The following is a 19,202-nucleotide window of genomic DNA, read 5'->3' on the forward strand; positions in this document are numbered from 1 at the left end:
ATTCTGTGTTGAGCTGTTCTCCCATTGTAAGTATTTCCCATTTGTGTATGCCACATACTGATATTTAGCACTCAAGCATGTTTTTTTGTATTCCCAGGGCTTTTTTTGTGTAGAAAAAGGCCAGCATGAACTCATTTGCATATTAAGCCACACACCCCGATATCACCATTGTTTTGCGCAGGGCTTTTTTTGAAGAAAAAGCCCAGCAGCAACTCATTTGCATATTAGGCCACACCCCATGATCCCAACTCAGCAGGAAATGTGTTCCTGGTCAAAAAAAAATCCTGTGTGTTCCCTTTACCCAGTTTTCATCTTACACCAAGAAGTGCGTTTTTGCCTTCTTGGTTTGTTTGATGCATATGAATTAGCTAAAGCCACAGCACTCAGTGTACCTGGTTCAAGCTCTGAGCCCCTTCCTCCCAAATGTCTACTGTCATTGGTGAATGCAGAGAAGGAAACGAGGCTACAGAATATAATGCCTGGATCCAGAAGTCACTGATAATCAGCTCCCAAGTACAGTCCTACTGAACTGGTTGTAAGCTGCCTTGGGATCCTAGGGTAAAATACAGTACATGCTCTAGTCTAGAGTGCTATGCTGTCAATATTTGAAACAGAGAATTGTCAGAATAATTTAACCACTGCCCATGGTGGGTCTAGTTCCTCTTCTCTGGTATTTCTGTGCCCAAATGGGATTTTTTCTGCAGTTACCATTTCTGATGACATCTTCTCTTTCAGTGCACCTGTGACCTCAAAATTTCTCCAAGGTGTTATGGCTGGGCCGCAAATGAATTGTCTTGAACCATTCTAAGTCCTGATATGGCAGGGAGAAACCAGGGGTGCTGGGATCGATGGCACCAAACAGCCCAGAAGAGACTGCCAGTGCTAAGATGGCTTCCCAGATATTCTCTGCAGTGGCTGCAGCTCGATATCATTGCTGGACTCACTGTGGGGCTGACTGTTGTGCCACAAGCTCTTGCCTACGCTGAGGTGGCTGGCCTCCCAATGCAGGTAAGACAGTTGATCCAGAAGCTTCTGTAAACATACTTCCTAAATGCTCACACTTGGTCCAGTTGATGGACGAGATGCTGCATGTGTCTGTGATGCAGAGAGGATGATTGGCTGAGGTTACCCATCTATGTTGTTCTGGAGCAAGTACCCAAATCCAGTTAATGAAAACTTCTATTTAACAAGGGATAAATTAAGAACATAAGAGAAGCCATGTTGGATCAGGCCAATGGCCCATCCAGTCCAACACTCTATGTCACACAGTTGCCAATATATATATATGTGTGTGTGTGTGTGTGTGTATATATATACACACATGAATTCTTGTATTGTAAGAAAGGGAGAAAAGGACTTCTTTCTCTACTTTCTCCATCCCATGCATAATCTTGTAAACCTCTATCATGTCACCCCACAGTCGACATTTCTCCAAGCTAAAGAGCCCCAAGCGTTTTAACGTTTCTTCATAGGGAAAGTGTTCCAAACTTTTAATTGTTCTAGTTGCCCTTTTCTGCACTTTTCCCAATGCTATAATATCCTTTTTGAGGTGCGATGACAAGAACTGTTCACAGTATTCCAAATGAGACCGCACCATTGATTTATACAGGGGCATTATGATACTGGCTGATTTGTTTTCAATTCCCTTCCTAATAATTCCCAGCATGGTGTTGGTCTTTTTTATTGCAATCGCACACTGTCTTGACATTTTCAGTGAGTTATCTACCACGACCCCAAGATCTCTCTCTTGGTCAGTCTCTGCCGGTTCACAACCCATCAACTTGTACTTGTAGCTGGGATTCTTGGTCCCAATGTGCATTACTTTGCACTTGGCCACATTGAACCTCATCTGCCACGTTGTCGCCCACTCACCCAGGCTCAACAGATCCCTTTGGAGTGCCTCACAATCCTCTCTGGTTCTCACCACCCTGAACAATTTAGTGTCATCTGCAAACTTGGCCACTTCACTGCTTACTCCCAACTCCAGATCATTAATGAACAAGTTAAAGAGCATGGGACCCAGTCTGAGCCCTGCGGAACTCCACTGCTTACCGTCCTCCACTGTAAGAAACATAAGAACATAAGAGAAGCCATGTTAGATCAGGCCAATGGCCCATCCAGTCCAATATTCTGTGTCATATAGCGGCCAAATATATATATTAGAAAACTTAGAAAACTTGAGAGTCATGAAGTAAAAGGACAGGTCCTCTTGTGGATCAAAAACTGGCTTAGTAATAGGAAGCAGAGAGTCAGTATAAATGGGCAGTCTTCGCAGTGGAGGACGGTAAGCAGTGGGGTGCCGCAGGGCTCGGTACTGGGTCCCATGCTCTTGGATGTATGCCATCCAGACCTGGTGACTTATTAGTTTTTAATTTGTCAGTCAGTTGTAGGACCTCCTCTCTTGTCACCTCAATTTGACTCAGGTCTTTCAACACCCCTTCCAAAATTAGTGGTTCTGGAGTGGGCAAACACTTCTCATCTTCCACAGTGAAGACGGAGGCAAAAAATGCATTCAGCTTCTTAGCCATTTCCCTATCTTCCTTCAGTAATCCTTTTACCCCTTGGTCATCCAAGGGCCCCACTGCCTCCCTGGCTGGTTTCCTGCTTCTAATATATTTGAAGAAATTTTTATTGTTGGTCTTTATGTTTTTTGCAATATGCTCCTCATATTCCCTTTTTGCCTGCCTGATCACAATCTTGCATTTAATTTTCCACAGCCTGTGTTCCCTTTTATTAATCTCACTTGGACTAGCTTTCCACTGCTTAAAGGAGTCCTTCTTACCTTTTACAGCTTCCATTACTTTGTTTGTTAACCATGCAGGCCTTTTCTTATACCTGTTTGTGCCTTTCCCAACTTGTGGTATATATTTTATCTGAGCTTCTAGGATTGTGGTTTTAAATAGCCTCCAAGCTTCCCCAAAGGTTTTGACTGTATTTACCTTTCCTTTCAGTTTCCTCTTCACATGCCTCCTCATCTCAGAGAAGTTACCCCTTTTAAAGTTAAACGTGGTTGTGCTGGTCTTTTGGGGCAACTCCCTATTTATACAAATGGTGAAATCAATAACATTATGGTCGCTGCTCCCAAGCTGTGCGATCACTTCTACATCTCTCATCAAGTCTTGGGCATTACTTAGGACCAAATCCAGGATTGCCCCACCCTTGGTAGGTTCTGTGACCATCTGTTCCATAGCACAGTAATTGAGAGCATCAAGAAACTCAATCTCTTTCTCTCGACCCAAACACATATTGACCCAATCAATCTGCAGGTAGTTAAAATCACCTATTACAACACAGTTTTTATGTTTAGCCACTATCTTTAATCCTTCCATCATATTATAATTGTTCTCTATCTTTTGATTTGGTGGGCGATAACAAACTCCCATAGTTAAATTTCCTTTTGGGCCCTCTATTTCGACTCCAAGCATTTCTAGAAGGGAATCTAATTCTTTGACCTCAGTCTTACTGGACTGTATACCCTCTCTGACATACAGAGCCATCCCACCTCCAACCCACCTCCCTATCCTTCTGATATAACTTATATCCAGGAATCACCGTGTTTCACTGATTCTCCTCATTCCACCAAGTTTCTGAAATTCCCACAATGTCTATGTTTCCCCCCAACACTAAACATTCCAACTCACCAATTTTATTTTGAACACTTCTAGCATTTGTATACAAACATCTATAATTTCTCAGGCAAGTTAGGCCCGCAACCTTCCTCCTGCTGCCTCGAGACTTTGGCAGACACTCCATACTCTTTGTCACCATCTCAGTGGACAACTCTGATCCATTATCCAGTAGAAAAGTAACAGCTAACCCTTCATCTCTTTGAGATGAGTCCTCCCGAACCAGAGACATTTCATCTCCTGTCGACTTTCCCCCAAGATTTAGTTTAAAAACTCCTCTGCCACCTTTTTGATTTTAAGCACCAGCAGGTGGTTCCATCTGGGGACAAGTGGAGATTGTCTCTTTTGTACAGCTCCCGCTTGTTCCAGAAAGCATCCCAGTGCCTAACAAACTTAAACCCTTCCTCCTTACACCATCGTCTCATCCACACATTGAGACTTCTAATTTGTGCCTGTCTCTCCAGCCCTGCATGTGAAACAGGTAGCACTTCTGAGAAGGCTACCTTGGAGGTCCTGGCCTTAATTCTCCTTCCTAGCATCCTAAATTTTTCCTCCAGGACCTTACGACTGCATTTCCCTACATTGTTGGTGCCAACATGCACCATGACCATTGGCTCCTTCCCAGCACTGTCTATCAGCCTGTCTACAACATGCGTAATGTCCGCTACCTTTGCACTAGGCAGGTAAGTCACCATACGGTCAGTACGCAGTTTTGCCACTCAGCTGTCTACTTACCTAAGGATTGAATCACCAACTACCAAGACCCCCCCCTCTCTCCCTGCCTGGGGATGGTTCCTTGGCATGAAAGGATACCCGCTCATCAACTGAAGAAGAGGTCCCTTCTGAGGGCGCAATCCCCTTATCCTCAGCATGGTGCCCTGTTCCCTCTCGACCCTCATGCTCCCTGGCAGCAACGGGGCTGCCACGTTAGAGTGGGGCTCATCTAATACATCCCTGAGAGTCTTCTCCGAGTGCCTAACTGACTGTCTCTGCTTCTCCAGGTCAGTCACCTTGGCCTCAAGGGTACAAACTCGTTCCCTGAGTACCAGGAGCTCCTTGCATCGAGCACACACCCAAGACTTCTGTCCTGTGGGCAGATAGTCATATATGTGACACTCAGTGCAAAATACTGGAAAGCCCCCACCCCCCTGCTGACATTCTACCTTCATGATAGCTTTTTTAAAATATACAGTCCCTTTTAAATCTGTTTGTTTTTGTGGCTCTCCTTCTGGAGGGTCTACTTACCTTATTGGGAACACAAGGAAAATCGGGATCTGAGTTCCTGGTCCTTACACAGCCCCCAGGCCAAGAGCCCTTCGGCTCGAGCCAAAGGCTCGCACATCTGGCAAGGCGCCGCTTAATCATGCAAAGAGGGTGGGGCCTCAGTCTGCCCCAGGAACACAGCCACTCCTAATAAATCAGCAACAATCACCTTCAGTCTGCTCAAACCAAACAAACAGCAGTTCCCCAGCAACCACAAACTCAGAATTTTCAGCAATCACACAGTCACACAAACTCAGAAATTCTCCCCCAGCTGTTTAGAAAGCCAAACCTCACCCTTATAGCACTTCTTATCTGCTCTCTCTCAGAGCTCTCTGAAATTGCTTTCAGGTGACACAAAGCAAGTCTAGTTCAACTCCATTTATAGCAAGAACCAGCAATCTCAGTCTGTCATTGCCATCTGATTCTTATTAACTTGTCTTTCATCTCTACAGCTGTCACAACAACCGACATTATTAACACCACAGGAGCAGCCGTATCTATGGCACAGATGTGTACTCCATTAAATAGTTGTATTACACCTTCTTGGCAATGGAGAACAATTGCTTTCTGTACCCTAATCCAGCCAACAATGAAATTGTTTTAAAGTTCTTATGCCCTGCTTAGTTCCTCTTCAAGGATTACTCTGGTCAGACACCCTGGAGTTCCTCTTTGGTTTTAGAATCACAGGTTAGAGGGTTGCATCTAGCAGGGTGAAGTTGTGGTAGACTAGAGCATTTGCTTTTCAAACAGGTTTGTTTTCTCACACCTTATATTGGTCTTCTCTGGCCTCTCACCTGAATAAACTAAGCTGATAATCACAAGCTCCTCTTTTCAAGCATGATCCCAGGTCAAACATGGGTACATGCTATATACAGGGCTTTTTTTTTTTAGCAGGAACGCACAGGAAGGCAGTTCTGGCTGGCTTGGTGTAAGGGGGTGTAGCCTAATATGCAAATCAGTCTCTGCAGGGCTCTTTCTACAAAAAGCCCCATTAAGAACAATGGTGATGTCAGGGGTGTGGCCTAATATGCAAATGAGTTCCTGCTGAGGTTTTTCTACCAAAAAGCCCTGGCTTTTAGAACACTGATGTGCCACCTCTTGAGAGACCTGCTATCTAGAGACCTGCTCCAAAAGACAGTAAAATAATTATATTTGTAGTTTTATGGTTTTTAAAATTATGTGTTTATAGAAAAATATTCAGTAGCTGAAAATAATATGCATAAAACAGCTGTCAGGGTAGAAGCAAACCATAAACACAGTTATATATTTCCATCACTAAATGAAGTGGTATAGTAACTTTCCTCTATTTGCATTCAATAGAAGTCCAACTTTAAAATGAAGGTAAACCTGTGGTATGTTGTGGCGTGTGTGTATTGTATTTTGATGAACAAAAAGTACCTCTTTGCTGTCTTTTGGTTCTGGTTTTACTGTCCTGTTATGGTATGATACCTTCCCAGACATACCATTTAAAAATCCCAAAGGCATAGTCATGATAGTATGTTGCAGCAAGAATAAAATAGAATAATTTTGTTAATCTCTTTAGTATCACTAGACTTCTCTTTTATTAAGTGTACTACTTCCATGGGATACCTTTGAAAATGGCTTTAATTTGGCCATTATTGGCCTTTATTCCTACACCACTCTGCTTAGTATCTGATGCTTTCTCCCCTTCCCCCTTCTCTTGCAGTATGGCCTCTATTCCTCCTTCATGGGCTGCTTCATCTATTGTCTCTTGGGGACCGCGAAGGATGTGACATTGGGCCCTACGGCTATCATGTCGCTACTGGTTTCTTCCTATGCATTCCATGACCCTGCTTATGCCATCCTGCTTACATTCCTCTCAGGCTGCATCCAGTTACTCATGGGGCTCCTACAGCTTGGTAAGATGTGGCCAGTGGAATATTGGATCAATCAATCATTTATCAAACTCAGTGTCAACCAAGCCAGAGCAAGAGGCTTTAGAAAAGATGACTGGAGAGAGGATGGGGTAGAGGTAAAGCAGTTCCTGCTTTCTATTTCAGAGTTCTTATAGGAGGGACGCTGAGATGTGAGGATGCTTCGATGATCCTCCATAAATTACACACATTTGTAATTCCAGCAGTTACGAACATAAGAATAGTCCTGCTGGATCAAACCAGTGGTCCACCTTGTCCGGTATCCTGTTTCACACGGTGGTCAACTAGTTGTAGTGAAGGCCAACAACTGGGGCACAGAGTCCAAGTCTTTCCCCTGATGTTGCTTCCTAGCACTGGTACTTAGAGGTTTGCTGCCTCTGAATGTGGAGGTTCCCTGTGGTTGCCATGGCTAGTAGCCATCAATGGGTTTATCCTCCATGAATCTGTCTGATTAACTCTTAAAGACATCTGTGCTTAGGGCCATCAGTATGACCACTGGCAACGAATTCATTTAGGTATTGCATTATTATCTTATTGTCTCCCTAGACTTTTGTAGTGCCTGTGCATGCATGCTTTGATTAGAGAGTGTATTACAAGAAAGATTAATGTGCTTATCTGACTATTTAGTTACTGCGTTGGGCTAGGTATGGAGAAACCTTGGTTCAAATTCCCATTTTGCCATGAGGCTCACTGAGTTATCTTGGGCCAGTTATTCTCTCTCAGCCTACTGGAGAGACTAGGGATTTGGGGGAGGATAAAATAGAGAAGAGAACTTCCCTGAGCACCTTAGATGTATAATCTAGCTATCCCATGACTCTGCTTGAATGGGATGGTTTCAAGGCTACCTTTACTAGAGGGTAAACATGAGTTTCTGAGTAGAACTTCTATGTGTGAACTTTTTGTGTAGTTTTTCCTTCCCAGTATTTCCCAGTTGTCAGTATTCTTGTTGCCAAGGAACAGCAGGAAGCCAAGTCAGGTACTGAGAGCACCTCTGTGTGTCTTCCTAGATACATGGATTTGTCAAGAATAACTCGGATGAGCAGTTGCAATGGGACACAGGATTAAGTGTAAATGGTTATGTTGGATCCTGTCCTTGCAAAGCTAAATGGCGGTTCTCTATTCATTGCAGGTTTCCTACTAGACTTCATCTCATATCCTGTCATTAAAGGGTTCACTTCAGCTGCTGCAGTCACCATTGGCTTCAACCAGGTCAAGGTAGACTACTGACCTTTGTTCTAACAGTCCAGGTTTTATGGTCACACTTTTTATTAAATCTTCCCAGATTTTCAGCTGCCAGATGTGGCTGCCCAAAATGTGTCTCATTGATCGAGTGGTTTAGTGAGACCTTGTGGAAGATTTATAGTGCTCCTTGCATCAAACTTAGAAAAAATGCCCTTCATCCTGGAGTGCTGTTCTTTATGCAGGAACTGTGGCATTTGTGAGTAGGAAACATCTTAAATCCTGTCAGTTTGGTGTAGTGGTTAAGTGCGCGGACTCTTATCTGGGAGAACCGGATTTGATTCCCCACTCCTCCACTTGCACCTGCTGGAATGGCCTTGGGTCAGCCATAGCTCTGGCAGAGGTTGTCCTTGAAAGGGCAGCTGCTGTGAGAGCCCTCTCCAGCCCCACCCACCTCACAGGGTGTCTGTTGTGGGGGAGGAAGGGAAAGGAGATTGTGAGCCGCTCTGAGACTCTTCGGAGTGGAGGGAGGGATATAAATCCAATATCTTCATCTACCTCACAGGATGTCTGTTGTGGGGGAGGAAGGGAAAGGAGATTGTGAGCCGCTCTGAGACTCTTTGGAGTGGAGGGCGGGATATAAATCCAATATCTTCATCTACCTCACAGGATGTCTGTTGTGGGGGAGGAAGGGAAAGGAGATTGTGAGCCGCTCTGAGACTCTTTGGAGTGGAGGGCGGGATATAAATCCAATATCTTCATCTACCTCACAGGATGTCTGTTGTGGGGGAGGAAGGGAAAGGAGATTGTGAGCCGCTCTGAGACTCTTTGGAGTGGAGGGCGGGATATAAATCCAATATCTTCATCTACCTCACAGGGTGTCTGTTGTGGGGGAGGAAGGTAAAGGAGATTGTGAGCCGCTCTGAGACTCTTTGGAGTGGAGGGCGGGATATAAATCCAATATCTTCATCTACCTCACAGGATGTCTGTTGTGGGGGAGGAAGGTAAAGGAGATTGTGAGCCGCTCTGAGACTCTTTGGAGTGGAGGGCGGGATATAAATCCAATATCTTCTAAATATTTCTCATTCAAAACAAGCCTAAGTATTAACATTAATATGATATAGATTTAACATAACATAGATTGGATATAAAGATCTCCCTTTGTCCTCCCATGCAAGGGTTGAAGGCCTGTCTCTTCCCTAATGTATGTCAAGTATATGAAATTATTGAGTTGCCTGAAAATGGAATGACCATCTGTCTGACGTAGCTAGGATCCTCTATTGCTTTTCTTGTTAACAGACCCATTGATTGTTGTATTCAGCCCTGTGGTGAGTAGAGGCAATTTCATTTATTTATTTATTTATTTATATTAAGATTTATACCCCGCCCTTCTCACCTAAGTGTCTCAGGGCGGCTTACAACATAATAAATCAAACAACTTCAGTTTAAAACATTTAAAAATACAATTAAACCATAAATTAATAAAATAAAAAACAAGATAGAATAAAAGATAGAAGATAGAAATGGAAACCATTTCATGATATGGTACAAAATGGAAACCACTCAAACATCAAAGTTACTGGGATCAAAGTTACTGGGGGGTGAGGTCTAACTGATCTTTCTTACTTTATTAGCTAATTATAGAAGGACCCTGAAGAACAAACATACTGCATGTATTGGGCCCCCTGTAATGTTGATATTCACATTTATTATCTGCGGTACTGGATGTTTATCAGTATCTCACCTCACTATAAATGCTGCTGTTGATTTATAATACTTAGAAGTGAGAGTGGGGAGCCAATCTGTCTGATTCCTAAACTGTTGGATATGATGCAACACAAATGTTTCCTGTGTGGTTGACCTCAGCCAGCTGTTTACAAGAGGACAGATCATAGCTGCCTTCTTACTCATAAGGGGTTGCCAGTTCAAAGAAGTAGCCTGTATTTCTTTTGACACAGGAGGCTTCAGAAATGCTCAGGTAGGCCAGAAAACAGTCCTACGTAAACATACTTGATTGATGAGCAAGTTCCCTAGCAGAAGTTTTTTGTGCATCTCTATTTATTTTATTTTATTTGCCTTCTAGCCTGCCCTACCCTGCAAGCAGGCTCAGCGTGGGTTACAACAAGCATTAGATACAAAAACTACTTTCTAAAACATCCAATCAATAATTGACAATAATAACAACACAATAATGAAATTACAGCAATAAACACAGCCATAACAGTTGATGGCGTTGTCCAGTTTTTCCATCTCCTCTGCTCCTGTACAGATCCCCATATGTGTGCAGATGGATAGGAATTGATGCTGATGAGGCAGATAAAAGGCATAGATTGTACAAGGTCTGGAAAATAAGGCAGTGCAGGGAAGAGGAGGTCAAATAAATAGATCTTCTGCCTCAACTGTAGGCCTGGTGGAACATCTCCATTAAGTCACAGGGCCCGGATCTCAACAGGGGAGTGTGTTCCCCAGGCCGGTACTAGAGCCAAAAAGCCTCTGGTTTTGGATGAGATTAAGGAGATATCCTTAGGGTCTGGGACCACCAGTAGTTCTTGAACCATTGAGTGCAATGCTCTTCTGGGGACATACCAGGAGAGACGGTCCTGCAAGTATGTTGGCCCCAGACCGCATAGGGTTTCAAAGGTAAAAACCAAAACCTTCAACTAGAAGTCAGTGTAGCTGACAAAGCACTGGATGTGTGTTCTTAACAGTGTTCCTGTCAGAAGATACACCACTGTTCTAAGCATATTTTGGTGCATTTTCATGTCCATGTAAATTAGCATGCTTAGAACAGAGATGCAAGGAAGATAATGGGAAAAGCTATATTGTCTATTTGTTTATACATTGCATTTGTTGTCTATACATTTTCTGATAAGTCTCTGCTAGCAGGTTCTGTGAATGCATATTTTCCCTTAGGCTGAAGGCACAGCCATCTTGGTTAGCCTTAGGGGACTAACAGTCCACTGTTTCTGCCTGAGGAGACTGCTCTTGAGATTACTAAGCCTTCTTTGTTTCACATTCAAATGGTCTCAGGGTTCCATGCAAATGGTCTTAGTTCCTTAGACTGTTACCCTTCTTCATAGCCTTCTTCTGTGTATGCGTGCTGTAGTTACACCAACCTGGTTTGTGGATTTTATTTGTTTGCATAGGCACTTCTTGGCTTGCAGAACATCCCACGGCAGTTTTTCCTGCAGGTGTATTACACCTTCTCCAGAATTGGAGAGACAAGGTAAACAGATCTTTCCATGTGTGTCTTCCCCCTTTCAGTTTGGTGCAGTGGTTAAGAGCAGTGGACTCTAATCTGGACAGTCATTCTTGAATGTCATTAAACTTTTTGGTCTCAACAAACTTTGTTTCCTTGGAAGACCTGTATGTAGGAACCTATGATAGAGTGGGAAATTAGGCTGCTAGCGAGAGTGTGAAGTCAGTGCACTTTGAAGCTATAGCGTCCTCTATGAGAGCTGAAGACATTTTAAGATAAGGCTGCAGTGAATGCTTGTACAGCTATAGAAACCAGAGGGATTCCCAGTATGTAGCCTTGCTGTGTTTTGTACTGGATTGGAATATTGATCCATGTGTTGTATTACATACCTCTGGAGCATGCAGAGTTTGGCCTGCAGTTCCCATGAAAGCTGAACCACCCAAATATAAAAGATTTCAGGTTTTCACGGCTGGTAACATCGTTAGGGTTTGTAGACTCTTTTGGGCTCAAGTGCCATGGAGAAGAACACGGCATTTGAGCCCGAAAGATTCTACAAACCCTAACCACCCAAATATACTTTTGGCATATTCTGAGCAAGGATCCTAAAACGCACACACCTCTTGTAGGAGTGAATAAAAGTGGACCTGGATAAAAGTGGATCTGTATATAACCAAAATTTTCTGACATGCACAGCTTATTTAACTGGCAGGAAAATAATTAGGGTTTTGACTTATAGGAGGACTATGATCACTCCAGGCACAAGTCCAGTGGCTCTATAGGAAGGGGCATTCTCAGAAGGGGATTGTGATTGATGGGGGTCCCTTTCAAGCCAGTTACTAATACGATTATAACTTATGTGCAGAGCAGGGGATGCCATTCTTGGACTCATCTGCCTGATCGTGCTTACAGGGCTGCAACAAATGAAAAACCACATCCCCAGGGAGTACTGGATGGAAAGGTTATCTGTCAGGATCAGCCAGCTTATTGTCTGGGCAATAGCAACAGGTTTGTCTATTCTGTCTTGCATGCTGGTTTTTAGCTCAACCCTTTCCCATCAGAGTGTTGAATTGTAGCAGTCCTTGGCACTGATTGGCTGTGCTGGTACAGTGGCTCGGAATGTTCAAGTTGCTCATGGAATAAAGTAATCTGCAGTCCAGCTTCTGTGAGGGAAGGTAAATATTATGAACTTAGCTGGGCTTTAAACTTCATGGGATGGCTGAGAACTGAGAAGAAGGGGAGAGGCTAAGCAGTAGAGAAAGGCAATGCAGAGGAAATATGATGAGAACCAGCACTCTAAAGAAGGGTAGGCTGACAGTGGAGGCAGAGCTTGGAAGGGGAACAAGGAGTTGAGACAAGAGGCTCTTAAAAAAGCTTCACATTGGTCATGATCACATGGGGATATGGAGAAGGAAACAGATGTGTTAGGGGGGCTAAAGTTACAGCATAGCTAATGGACAAAGTAGCCTATTGCCTAAATAAAGATTATGGAGATATGAAACTGAAGAAAGGAAAAGCCAGGCTGAAAATATAACTGTGGCAAAACTATGAACAAGATGCAGTTACAGGAAGTGCTGGGGACTATTGGCAGGCAGAGGGAAGACAACAAAACTGAAATAGAGTTTCTGACTGTAGAGCCTGATGGGGGCGTTCTGCCTCTTGTGTTCCTATACATCATCAGCTGCCAAACCTCAAGTGACAACAAGAATGAAGGGTTGTTATTGTTATTATTTATTTGATTTGTTAATCGCCCTGTCCCAGCTTGCAGTGGGCTCTGGGTGATATACAAGGGGCATAATGCCATAAAACAGTATGCAGACTTTAAAATTCAATATACAATTTGATAAAAACTAAAACCAGAAAAAAAAGGATCCAAGATGGCAGCTTACACATTTTTATTCCAATTCTGGACTGCTTGGCCATTTTCTGGGAAGGGGGAGAGATGATTTAAAACCAAATATACGGGGAGAGGGGGAGGGAGGATGCCAGCCAGTTGCTGCCCTCAACTGAAAACCTGGCAGAACGTCTGTGCCTTACAAGCTCTGTGGAATTGCATAAGATCCTGCAGGGCCCTGTGTCATTTGGCAGAGAGTTCCACCAGTTTGGGGCCAGCACTGCGTTTTGTGCCAATGATAAACAAACCTTGCTTATCGTTTTAGCTGAATGCAGTTTTTGCCCATAAGTGTCATTGCTGTCTTTTGGAAATACACAGCTTTGCTTTAAGAATTTCTTCTCTTTCTTATAGCCCGTAATGCTCTGGTGGTTCTGTTTGCTGGTTTGGTGGCCTACTCCTTCCAAGTTACAGGCTCCCAGCCATTCACCCTCACAGGGACAATACCCCAAGGACTCCCCCCCTTCCAGCCACCACCATTCTCTAAGGTGACACCCAATGAGACAATCCACTTTGGAGAGATGGTGCAGGTGGGTATTTGGTTTTTATTTGTGTAAGTGTATATGTCCCGTCCTTCTGCTAGGGAAAAAAACTGACATTTCTATTTAAGCACTTTTAAAACAGCATTAAACAAGCATAGCTAAATATGTAAACCCTGGAGTGGATCCTACCACTATCCTCTGATTCCACTGAGCAAAGTGTGAAGCCTCCTTAGGCTGGAGAAAGCCTTATCCCCCAAGTACGGTAGCCTTTCTACCTCCTTGACTTTCCTACTAACATTGTTATATCGTTATAACAGTGTTATAAGTTATATTGGAAGGATAGGGAGGAAAGAGTCGGAGGTGGGGTGGCTCTGTATGTCAGAGAGGGTATACAGTCCAGAAAGACTGAGGTCAGAGAATTAGATTCCCTTCTAGAAATGCTTTGGGTCGAAATAGAGGGCCCAAAAGGAAATTTAACTATGGGGGTTTGTTATCGCCCACCAAATCAAAAGATAGAGGACAATTATAATATGATGGAAGGATTAAAGATAGCAGCTAAACGTAAAAACTGTGTCATAATAGGTGATTTTAACTACCTGCAGATTGATTGGGTCAGTATGTGTTCTGGTCAAGAGAAAGAGATTGAGTTTCCAGACGGTCTCAATGACTGTGCTATGGAGCAGATGGTCCCAGAACCTACAGGGGCGGGGCGATCCTGGATTTGGTCCTAAGTAATGCCCAAGATCTGGTGAGAGATGTAAAAGTGATTGCACCACTTGGGAGCAGTGACCATAACGTTATTGATTTCACCATTTGTATAAATAGTTGCCCCAAAAGACCAGCACAACCACTTTTAACTTTTAAAGGGGTGAATTCTCTACGATGAAGAGGCATGTGAAGAGGAAACTGAAAGGAAAGGTAAATGCAGTCAAAACCCTTGGGGAAGCTTGGAGGCTATTTAAAACTACAATCCTAGAAGCTCAGATAAAATATATACCACAAGTTAGGAAAGGCACAAACAGGTATAAGAAAAGGCCTGCATGATTAACAAACAAAGTTACGGAAGCTGTAAAAGGTAAGAAGGATTCCTTTAAGCGGTGGAAAGCTAGTCCAAGTGAGATTAATAAAAGGGAACACAGGCTGTGGCAAAACAAATGCAAGATTGTGATCAGGTAGGCAAAAAGGGACCATGAGGAGCATATTGCAAAAAACATAAAGACCAACAATAAAAATTTCTTTAAATATATTAGAAGCAGGAAACCAGTTAGGGAGGCAGTGGGGCCCTTGGATGACCAAGGGTTAAAGGATTACTGAAGGAAGATAGGGAAATGGCTGAGAAGCTGACTGCATTTTTTGCCTCCGTCTTCACTGTGGAAGATGAGAAGTGTTTGCCCACTCCAGAACTGCTAATTTTGGAAGGGGTGTTGAAAGACCTGAGTCTGATTGAGGTGACAAGAGGAGGTCCTACAACTGATAGACAAATTAAAAACTAATAAGTCACCAGGTCCGGTTGGCATACATCCAAGAGTTCTGAAAGAACTCAAAGGTGAACTTGTGGATCTTCTGACAAAAATGTGTAATCTTTTATTGAAATCAGCCTCTGTTCATGAGGACTGGAAGGTAGCAAATATCACCCCCATCTTTAAAAAGGGTTCCAGAGGAGATCCGGGAAATTACAGGCCAGTCAGTGACTTCAATACTGGGAAAGTTGGTAGAAACCATTATCAAGGACAGAATGAGTAGGTACATTGATGAACACAAATTATTGAGGAAGACTCAGCATGGGTTCTGTAAGGGAAGATCTTGCCCTACTAACCTGTTACCAGTTCTTTGAGGGGGTGAACAAACATGTGGACAAAGGGGACCCAATAGATGTTGTTTACCTTGACTTCCAGAAAGCTTTTGATAATGTTCCTCATCAAAGGCTCCTTAGTAAGCTAAAGAGTCATGAAGTAAAAGGACAAGTCCTCTTGTGGATCAAAAACTGACTAATTAATAGGAAACAGAGAGAGAGTATAAATGGGCAATCTTTACAGTGGAAGACAGTAAGCAGTGGGGTACCGCAGGGCTTAGTACTGGGTCCCATGCTCTTTAACTTGTTCATAAATGATTTGGAGTTGAGAGTAAGCAGTGAAGTGGCTAAGTTTGCAGATGACACTAAATTGTTCAGGGTGGTAAGAACCAGAGAGGATTTTGAGGCACTCCAAAGGGATCTGTTGAGGCTGGGTGAGTAGGCGTCAACGTGGCAGATGAGGTTCAATGTGGCCAAGTGCAAAGTAATGCACATTGGGGCCAAAAGCTACAAATACAAGTTGATGGGTTGTGAACTGGCAGAGACTGACCAAGAAAGAGATCTTGGGGTCGTTGTAGATAACTCACTGAAAATATCAAGACAATGTGCGGTTGCAATAAAAAAGGCCAATGCATTGCTGGGAATTATTAGGAAGGGAATTGAAAACAAATCAGCCAGTATCATAATGCCCCTGTATAAATCGATGGTGCGGTCTCATTTGGAATACTGTGTACAGTTCTTGTCACCACACCTCAAAAAGGATATTATAGCATTGGAAAAAGTCCAGAAAAGGCAACTAGAATAATTAAATGTTTGGAATACTTTCCCTATGAAGAAAGGTTAAAATGCTTGGGGCTCTTTAGCTTGGAGAAACGTCGACTGCGGGGTGACATGATAGAGGTTTACAAGATTATGCATGGGATGGAGAAAGTAGAGAAAGAAGTACTTTCTCACAATACAAGAACTTGTGGGCATTCAATGAAATTGCTGAGCAGTAGGATTAGAATGGATAAAAGGAAGTACTTCTTCACCCAAAGGGTGATTAACATGTGGAATTCACTGCCACAAGAGGTGGCGGTGGCTACAAGCATAGCCAGCTTCAAGAGGGGTTTGAATAAAAATATGGAGCAGAGGTCCATCAGTGGCTATTAGCCACAGCATATTATTGGAACTGTCTGGGGTAGTGATGCTCTGTATTCTTGGTGCTTGCGGGGGAGGGGGCAGAGTGGAAAGGCTTCTAGCCCCACTTGTGAACCTCCTTTCTTTTTTGGCCACTGTGTGACACAGAGTGATGGGCCATTGGCCTGATCCAACATGGCTTCTCTTATGTTCTTAGTTCTAATTTTGGCAAGTTCCTCCTTGAATTAAGGGGATGTTGGTATCCACTTAGAATTACTTAAGGATTTGTCCATTTTTAGTATTTGATGCAGTTAGAGCCTTAGCTTGGAATTTGGAGTTAGCCCTTTTTGTTCCAAGACAGTCTATAAGGCCTGTGTTGTTCTGCATCCTTAAATGTATTTGGATCGTAGTGAAGCCTGGCTGTGCATTTCATACTTGCTCTTCTAGGTTTTAGCATGTTACCATTCTGGGAGGTATCAGGTTGAATCTGTGAAAGTGGCAAAGAGAAAAGGCACTGATCTATGTTGTAGTGGAGAAAGTTTGGCTTGGATGAAGGTAATCTAATTTCCTGCATAAAGATAACTAGGGAGCCATGGAGAAATCATGACAACATAACAAGCCAGTGTAATGGTTAGAGTATTGGACCAGGTTCATAGTACAGTGCTCTTTTCAGGTAAATAAAGACATCCTTTTATGTCTCCTTTACAGGCAATGGGAGCTGGCTTGGCTGTGGTGCCACTAATGGGGCTACTGGAGACAGTTGCAATCGCCAAGGCATTTGGTAGGGTTTATTTTAGCCCCAAACTATGGGGAAAGCTATGTGGATGCTACAGAGAAAGATGCATGCAGTCTTCCCCACCACTGCAGTATCATTAGTTGTCCATCAGCCCTGCACGTTAGCGAGAAACAGTATGTATAGTGGTTACAGTGTTGGATCAGGTTCTGGGAGACCCAGATTTGAATTCCTATTCACCCTCCTAGCCTACCTTACTTCACAGGGGTGTTAAGGATAAAATGCAGGAGTGGAGAACAGTGTAAGGTGCTTTGGGTCCCCATTCGGGAGAAAGGTAGGAATAAATTAAGTAAATAAATATCACCCCATGAGAAGCATCTCCCACAGTGTCAGGTACACATGTGAAATGGGCATAATTTCTGTCAGAATCATGGATTAAAGCAAGCAAGGATCTCCTAGATTCAGATTTGCCAAGTTTCATACCTGTGTCTTCCCTCTATCTTAGAAGGAGAAAGCAGCTTTCTCCAGTGAGAGAGGCAGGGGATCCCGGAATGGTTACAGCTCCTTATTCCTTGTTCATTGCTGCACTCCCTTTTGCTTGCTGCAGTACATTGTGGGGCTCTTAGATAAGGGAACTAACAACAAAGTGGGTTTAACCGGTCTCTTAATTTCTCTCTTACCTTCTAGCTTCTCAAAATAACTACCAAATTGACCCTGATCAGGAGCTGTTAGCCATGGGTAAGAATTTTGCATGCATGGATTTGTTGCCATTGACTGGATTTGTTGCCTTATATTTTGAGGGATGCCCAGACATAGTGGGGATAAGTCTGAGAGAGAAGAAGCATGTCCACAAAGGAAAAAGATTTCTGAAATGTTTGCCAAGGCCAGTTGCTTAGATCAGCATGTAGGAGGAAGAGGCCTTAAAGATAAGTATAGCAATGAGGAAAACAACACCCTCGATCTTAGCATTGTTCTCAAAGCGTTCCTGGTGGGGCCAGGAAGTGAGACTCTCTGTCTTTGTTTCCTAACCCTTCTTCTTCCACCTCCAGGTTTCACTAATCTCTTTGGATCCTTCATCTCATCCTATCCTGTCACAGGTAGCTTTGGCCGGTGAGTACAATCTACAGCAGGTGAAACCACCTTCATATGACATGGTGGGCATCATCTATATTAAAGGTGTGAGCTGGCTTGAGGGTTGTAAAGTCTGGCACCTATGACTTGCCACAGGAGCATTCTCAAAATCACTTCCCATAGATGTGTTACCTCTTCAAAACACCTTAAAACAGGGCTTTCTTTATTTTTTTAGCAGGAACGCACATGAAAGCAGTTCCGGCTGGCTTGGTGTCAGAGGTTGTGGTCTAATAGGCATATGAGTTCCTGCTGGGCTTTCGCTACAAAAAAGCCCTGACTTTAACCACCTAGGTTGTGTATACATACTGATAGGTGAAACTGGAACCTATTTCAGTGATCATGAATATAGTGGGGGATCAGCTAATTTAGGTCTTCTTGTTTTAGGTTCTAATGTTTGGTTGTCTTTTCTTTTATTACTGGCGTATGTTGAAAGGCATTTTGAGAGCCCAATATAGCTGGTTTATGTAAGGCATACATTTTAATAGAAACAAGACCTCCAGATTAATGTAGAGTACAAGGGGTAGGTGGTGTTTGAGGCTTATTCTGAGGTTTGCTGCCAGTGAGCTCACGTCAGGCTTCAGAAGAACTGCCTCCTGGACAGGCGGAATCTTTGCATGTCTTTGAGTCCAGGTAGCCACAGCAAAGACCTTGTTCCCTTTAACCTGTCCATGTTTCCAGCTTCCTCTGTTAGTTTTTTTGGAGGATTACTTTCCATAATGACATAGTTTATGTTACAGGACAGCAGTGAATGCGCAGACAGGGGTGTGCACCCCTGCAGGGGGACTTATCACAGGTAGGCACTCCCTCTCTATTGAATGTGGGGCATAGTTAACAACTATTACCTAAGCCAAAATATATAACTGTCAGACATACCATATCATTAACTGTTGTTCTT

General features: G+C 43.3%; 1 protein-coding gene across 1 annotated transcript in view; it reads left to right on the top strand.

Moving 5' to 3' along the window:
* The first annotated feature begins 718 nt into the window (after positions 1-718).
* Positions 719-19,202, top strand: part of SLC26A11 (solute carrier family 26 member 11) — a 31,086-nt gene continuing 12,602 nt past the window's right edge. Inside the window, exons 1-10 of the mRNA XM_060252032.1 lie at positions 719-1,008; positions 6,577-6,769; positions 7,914-7,999; positions 11,110-11,189; positions 12,025-12,167; positions 13,405-13,580; positions 17,152-17,224; positions 17,864-17,914; positions 18,226-18,286; positions 19,045-19,100. Of these exons, the coding sequence (XP_060108015.1) occupies positions 817-1,008; positions 6,577-6,769; positions 7,914-7,999; positions 11,110-11,189; positions 12,025-12,167; positions 13,405-13,580; positions 17,152-17,224; positions 17,864-17,914; positions 18,226-18,286; positions 19,045-19,100 (1,111 nt within the window). The 5' untranslated portion in view covers positions 719-816. The remainder of the gene's footprint in view (positions 1,009-6,576; positions 6,770-7,913; positions 8,000-11,109; positions 11,190-12,024; positions 12,168-13,404; positions 13,581-17,151; positions 17,225-17,863; positions 17,915-18,225; positions 18,287-19,044; positions 19,101-19,202) is intronic.

Source organism: Heteronotia binoei, chromosome 13, assembly GCF_032191835.1.
Source record: "Heteronotia binoei isolate CCM8104 ecotype False Entrance Well chromosome 13, APGP_CSIRO_Hbin_v1, whole genome shotgun sequence".
In the NCBI taxonomy this organism is placed as follows: domain Eukaryota; kingdom Metazoa; phylum Chordata; class Lepidosauria; order Squamata; family Gekkonidae; genus Heteronotia; species Heteronotia binoei.